We start from the raw sequence: 7381 nt of genomic DNA on the forward strand, positions 1-7381 counted from the left end.
AATGAACCAGTGTTTAGGCGCTATTTCGATTTTAATGATGTGTAATGTGTCTCTTTTGATAACTGTAACACATTGGTCGCCTGTTATTTCCTCACGTGAAATTGTATCAGGAACCACGATGACACATTCGCACAATGCGAATTCAGGATGATAGGATGAAAATGCAAATTCTAGCGACGGAGGAAACATTTGCAATACAGCCTTTCCATTTGGCAGCAGTTCCGAGCCTTCATGCTTAGACAACACGTGAATATCAGAAAATTTAGCAAGATATTCCAAACATTCAACAGGTGTCCTGACAGAGGTTCTTTCCATTTTAAAAATTTCAGTCATCTCAAACGGACCATATTTCTGACTTATCGATATACTCCCTGTGGCCTTCAATAAAAAACAAAAAACAAAAATATTTCCTAGGGCTTATTGATTAAGTGTTTGGTTTTCTATAGCAATAAATTATGTCCCTCATGACTGGTGATGACGTCACGTGCAACCACTCTATAGACATCCGCGTACGTTGAAACGTTCAGAAAATGGAAGACAAAGAAGACACCATGAAGGTCTCCTATTGATTAATTCTAGCGATATTTTTTACTGATATACTCCTGAGGATACGCACATCGTGATCAACTCTGTAGTCCAAATAGTATTGATCACATGAACATAATAAATGGCATTGATACCGGATATTCATTCAAAGGATACGGTTTGAAGGTAACCATTTAATCATCCCAGCAGTATTGATCGATTAATTGCATTGATAATTAGAATTGACTAATGAGTCAATTTGAAAACTACCGGATAGGCCTACCGGTAGAGGATAGGCATACCGGTAGAATTACCATGACTAGAAATTGACTTGCCAGTCAATTTGAAGACTGGCACCAAGTTAGAGGAAAGAAAGACCAAGAGGTTCAGCAGTAAGAGGTACATTTGTTCACTTTTCGCATAACGCCATATGAAGGCCTTTTCTTTTCAAGTTTTGTGAGCTGATATAGTGATAATGTATGGCTAAGATTCTTTTTAACTCTGGTGTCCCCTCAGCATCAAGAGTGGGAGGTACAGCTTTGTATACCATACTAAACCCTCATTCCTTGTTGCTGAATGATGAAAACCTTCCAAATAGTGACCAAACTAGAATTGTCAGTTGAGTCTTGCAAGACTCTGGAGTATCCAGCTTTGAGGGGGAGGGGGGGGGGGGGGGTCGGTGCCATTATTAGGATCGCGAGAAATGTGCATGAAACTTGGAAGAATGACATGAACCACGTTAGTGCCACGTATGAAACACACGCGGTATCCTGGTGCCGTTCAATTCTTTACATGTATTGCTCAGTGTATTTCCATACGCATCTTCCACCGGGGACGATATTGATCAAGGAATTCCCCCGGGGTATCAACACCCTGCCATCTGACGGTGGTCAGCGGTACCAGGCTATGATTTTTAGCTATGATTTGTGGCGAAACAACTGATCAAATAGCGGTATCAAAATAAGGACTGATCGAATTTCAATACTAGGCGCAGGAATATTACAATACGAGACAAACGGAAGCAAGGGAAAGAACACTTTCAGAATAATTTCCTTTATTGATATTGCTGTAAGCGGCGAGTTCCGTGAGGTTTGTTCTATGCCGTTTCACATGCATACCTCTGTGTATTTTCATACGGGGCATCACCCCGGAACCCAGACTGTATGTTCAGTTCGCGGACAAGGTTGAATCTAGCTACCATTTGCAGTGCATTCCATTATGTACGCCACGTCCACCTGGGACGAGAGTGTGCCGGAATATTTTTTTGGGGAGAAGAATCGCTACTATAGAAGTCTCCAGCTCACAGCCGGAGAGTAATAAACAAAGCTCATCAACGTTCAGTGGCTCCTAATATATTTTGTCAACTACCAATCAGATATCATCATATACATGTACTATAATTAATGAAGATAATCAATGCTGCCAATATAGGGGCCTACCACGCATCTCTAGTCCACCAAGCCATTGCAAAGCCATTCAAAATGAACGCAATGATCAGTTGAGTTGCCCAAACTCTTATTAATCACCCTGAGAGAATTAAAGCGACGACTGTTTCGTTGGGCAGGGCCAGTAGCAATAGAACAGAGACTTATATCGGAGGAAGACTACTAATTTATTCTTGCTGAGCAACCATGCTGTTACAACGACAACAACCACACTAATTCCAGAACGACCGGGTGTCTGACACTTCAACCGAAGACAGAAACAAATATTGATAACTGTATAATAGCATCACGCAACATCCTCCCTTTTTTAGATAGTACACATATCAGTACAGAGAAGGTTCAACTAAAACAATTATTCAAACGGATACACTGACTAAAGAAAAGAGTTTATATGAGAACAATCACTTTCGCAGAACTATTAATCACCCAATGCTCGAACTTAGAACTCAAAATCTCAGTAATCGGACTTAAGCTGACAAGACTGATGTCTTAACTATTTGGTAGAGTCTAATCCACTAAACTACAAATTTCAAACTCACAAATGCTAAATATCACTGACTTAGTGAACATGGTCTATAAGGAATCTTCCTTTGAAAAGTCCACAAAATGCCTCCACGGAATATAGTATGAATGCAGAACATGTAAATTGAATCTTGTCCATCTTTACCCAGTCAATTACAATACACATCGCAGGATATAACCTAAATCTACTACAGTAGTTTCACTCATTTTCATTGATCAAAAATCAAACAAAACATCACTTTGGAACATAATCTGCTAGGTATTTTGGCGGCTTGCTCACTCTTGAACTGCGTCTTGTTGGCGCATCAGTAGGCTGAACCGCACCAGATGTACTCTCATCAGAATTTGAATCAGTTGCGCCTGTCTCATTAGAACCATGAGAAGGTTGAATTGTTGGCGCACTTTCAACAGAATGATCAGCGTTGCCAGTAGGATTTCCAGATCCTGATACAGGCGGAGGAGGAAACAGGAATGGTGGTTCGCGCACAAAAGGTACAGAAGTGTGTCGCATTTGAGACCGGTTGCGACGGTATTCTCCCCCAGCACGACTTTCTATCAAGTACGTGCGATTGCCAAGTATTTGAACTACTTTTCCAAGGATCCACCTTTCCTTTCCTTCTTCTCAAAATAAACACTATGTCCCACTGACAGCTTTGGTAGTGCGCATGCCTTCTTATCATGACTTCGTTTCATAGCACTTTTGCGCATTTCTCTACCCTTTGACACTTCAATGTCGCCCTTTTCCATATATGGGATGACTGACCTAGTTTTGTGTCCGAGGAGCATTTCAGTAGGACTTTGTCCTGTGTCCTCTCTAGGAGTGTTCCTAAGTTCTAGCAAGGCAATGTTTGGATCAGTTCTTGTTTTCCGCGCCTTTATCAAAAGTTGCTTTGCGATCTTTACAGCGGCTTCTGCTCGACCGTTAGCAGAATGATGTCCTGGTGACGACTCGATATGAATGCTTCCCCAGTCCTTCATGAATTTTCGGAATTCACTAGATGTCAGTTGAGATCTGGGGTCACTTTGGAATATACGCGGGATGCCATATCTAGCAAAGTGTTTCTTAAGCACATTTATCACTTGAGAGCTAGTGATTGTTGGCAAGAAGTCAACCTCGATGAAGTTGGAGAAGAAATCCACAGCAACTAAGTACTGGCGACTAGAAATCTCAAAAATGTCTGCTCCCACTTTGTCCCAAGGTCTTTGACCATCCTCCTGAGGGATCAGTGGTTCCTTAGGGCTACGGGCCCTAAGCTCTTGGCACGGCTCACATGTATCGACCATTTGCTTAATATCTTGCGCAAGTCCTGGCCAAAACACGAGACCTCGAGCGCGTCGGAGCATACTGTTCAGTCCCAGGTGAGCGTAATGCAAACGCTGCTTTATATCGCCACGTAGGTCACTGGGGATAAGGATAGCTTCTCCCTTGAGTATGATTCCACTTTCACAGCTAAGAGAGTCTCTAAAGTCAAAATATGGCTTAGCCTCTATCGGAGTGTCTTGTTTAGTGTCTGGCCAGCCATTCTGAATGAGACACATGAGAGTTTTCGTAGTAGGATCACGTGCAGTGTTGTCACGAACTTCTTCTAGTCTGGCATCTGAAATGTTCGGAAAGAAGTCTTGGTCTCTCATCCAGGGTTTCAAGGAATGCTCGACTAAGGGTATCTGCTATGACGAGTTCAGATCCCTTCAGAAATTGAAAGTCAACGTCATAGCGATGCAGGCGCATAAGTAATGACTGGAGCCGTTTTGGCGCTTGGCTCAGTGGTTTCCTCAGGATTGACGCTAAAGGCTTGTGGTCATTTTCCACAATTACTTTTGTCCCATATGTGTACTGGTCGAGGCGCTCTAAACCAAAACATACCGACAACAGTTCCTTTTCAATTTGAGCCCAAGATCGCTGCGCATTAGAGAGGGAACGTGATGCATATTCTACTGGGCGTCCCTCTTGCATCAAAACTGCTCCCATCCCATCCTTACTACTATCAGTTTGAAGTTTTATTTCTTTACTCGAGTCAAAATAGGCTAGCACAGGAGCCTCTGTTAGCTTTTTGTTGACAGTTTGAAACGCTTGTTCACAGGCAGTAGACCAACTCCATTCGGATCCCTTTCTAGTAAGTGCACGAATTGGTCCCAAATCATTGGCGAGATTTGGTAAGAAACGAGACATGTACTGTATCATGCCGCACAACCGTTTCACGCCAGCGATATCAGTAGGGGCAGGCATTTTCGTTATTGCCTCTATTTTCTGTTCATCAGGTTTTACACCTTCGTCAGTGAAGCGATGTCCATGAAATTGGATCTCAGTTTTACCAACTTCCTTCTTATCATCGTTTAGCACAATGTGTCGCTCATCACAGCGTGCTTAGAGTCTCTGCAGTTTCCGATCGTTGTCCTTTAGAGCTTCATCTCTTGATGCTCCACAACCCGCTACGGTGATATCGTCCGCAATTGTGAAAACACCATCCAAACCACTCAGCGCTTCTGCTAGCTTACGCTGAAATATTTCACTACTGACTTTAAGACCGAATGGCAAACGAAGCCAGCGATAACGACCAAACGGAGTGATCATCGTAGTAAGGAGACTTGATTCATGATCTAACCTCACGTGCCAGAATGCGTTTTTCACGTCACGTTTACTAAACACTTTTGCCCTGTTTAGCATAGGCAAAATATCATCTAGTGTTGGGAGTTTATAATGTTCCCTCATAAGGGCTTCATTCAGTGGCTGGGGATCGATACAGATTCTTAGCTTGCCATTAGACTTTTTGACAACGGCTATTTGGCTCACCCATTCCGTTGGTTCTGACACAGCGGTCATGACACCAAGTTCTACAAGTCTGTCTAATTCTTCTTTGACGACAGTGTTTAGCGCTATCGGCACATTTTTGCAAGGTAAAGCTCGCGGTTTCACTTCGGGATTTACCCTGAGGTGCGTTTCCCCAAGGTCACCAAGCTTTGATGCAGAACTTACTTGCGCTAGAAAACGGTCATTGTTAACAGTGATCAATCCCATTTTCTGAATAGTACTCAGGCCCAGTAAGCATGAGAGATTATTTGGCACAACCACAAAATTCACATGTTGCACCTCTCCAGTACGAATATTGCATAGGGGTAGGAGCACCTCCCCAACCGGTTTCACATTTGTGGCGTTCCACATGATGAGATTCCTCGACGTAACTCTAACCTGTTCCTTTTTAACGAATCTCTGGCACAGAGTATTCACCTCTGCACCCGTATCGAGTTGAAAGTGTAAATGACAGCCGTTCACTGCCATTTTCGCCGTAAGCGTACGTTTTTCCTTCCGTTTCGACGTGACACCTTGAAGAAAGAAGTCGTCATCAGATGAGGATCCGGCGTCCTGAGTAACTCGTTTCACTTTTGGCTTTTTGCATTTCGCTGCAAAATGGTTCCTACCCGCGCAGTTTTCGCAGGTTTTGCCCCAGGCTGGACACTTTTCTTTCAGCATTAAGTGTGTTCTCCCACAGTACTTGCACTCTTTAGTTTCTACGCTTGCACTGCTGCCACTATACTTTTTCTTGTAATGCGAGTCCTTGCGGTCACCATGTGGTTGCGACCGCCCACTAGCTTTATCATTAGCTTTAGACTTAGGCTCGTATTCTAAGACATTCCTCGACTTACACTCACTGAGGAACTCCTCATCCTCACTAAGGACCACCTCATACTCATTGAGGAGAAGGTGCTACTCACTGAGTGTGACGTCGACTTCACCTATTTTCCATTTCAAAGACCTCCCTTTTCCTCAAGTAAGTGTTCCTCTGTGAGTAAAGCTTGAGGAAGGGCAATACCTGCCTTGAGTCTTCCTCAGTCGGTGTAAACATGGCGTTTCTGTGGTTACAAAGACATGAAAATGTAGACATTTTACAAAGGTTTGGGAGACGGCCTAGGAGGATTCCTAATTTTGACTACAATGTGTATGATGATGAGGAATTCCGGCAAAGATACCGTTTGACCAAGGATGCGTTTCATGAGGTGTTGGATATGATAAGGCCGAATTTGCTACCACACAATAACCGTGGGAGACCTCTTCCAGTAGACTTGCAGCTGTTGTTGTCATTGCGCTTTCATGCTACAGGGTCGTTTCAGTTAGCGTGTGGTGATTTGTGTGGAATTTCACAATCATCAGCAAGCAGGATAATCAAGAAGGTTTCTACAACAATTGCGGGATTAAAAAACAGATACATTACATTTACTGAGGGTGCCATGCTCCAGCAGGTGAAGCTGGATTTTTGGAGGATCGGCCGGATGCCGGGAGTTGTAGGTGCAATTGATTATGTCCATGTACAAATCCCTTGTCCTGGAGGGGCTAATGGTGAACTTTTCAGGAACAGAAAGGGTTACTTTTCTATTAATGTGCAGGGAGTGTGTGGCCCAAATTTGGAAATTCAAAACATTGTTGCTAGGTGGCCAGGGAGTGTACACGACTTTTTTTTACACGAATTTTTGACAACAGTAGATTGTGTGCGCAGTTTGAACATGGACAAATTAATGGATTACTACTAGGAGATTCAGGTTATGCTTGTCGTCCATATTTGCTGACCCCCCTGCTTGCTCCTCGTACACATCCGGAACGGAGATACAACGTTGCACATATTCGTACGAGAAACACAGTTGAAAGGACATTCGGTGTATGGAAACGGATGTTCCCATGTTTGAAGATGTCTTTGCGAACAAAATTATCTACGACATTGACGATCATTGTAGCCACAGCTGTGCTGTATAACTTCGTGAGGAAACGCCAGGACCCAATTCCTGATGAGGAGGAATCTGAAAATGAGGATGATGATGACGATGAGGCATGCACCACCCAGTCATGGGTCTGGGGAATGCAACCCGACAGGCAATGATTCAACAACATTTCACTGATT

General features: G+C 43.4%; 1 protein-coding gene across 1 annotated transcript; it reads right to left on the reverse strand.

The window, feature by feature from the left end:
- Nucleotides 1-3077: 3077 nt before the first annotated feature.
- LOC135492938 (uncharacterized protein K02A2.6-like) lies at nucleotides 3078-4124 on the reverse strand. The gene has a single exon (XM_064779685.1). The coding sequence runs from the start codon at nucleotides 4122-4124 to the stop codon at nucleotides 3078-3080; it is 1047 nt and encodes a 348-aa protein (XP_064635755.1).
- Nucleotides 4125-7381: the final 3257 nt, after the last annotated feature.

The sequence above is a fragment of the Lineus longissimus genome, chromosome 8 (genome assembly GCF_910592395.1).
Source record: "Lineus longissimus chromosome 8, tnLinLong1.2, whole genome shotgun sequence".
In the NCBI taxonomy this organism is placed as follows: domain Eukaryota; kingdom Metazoa; phylum Nemertea; class Pilidiophora; order Heteronemertea; family Lineidae; genus Lineus; species Lineus longissimus.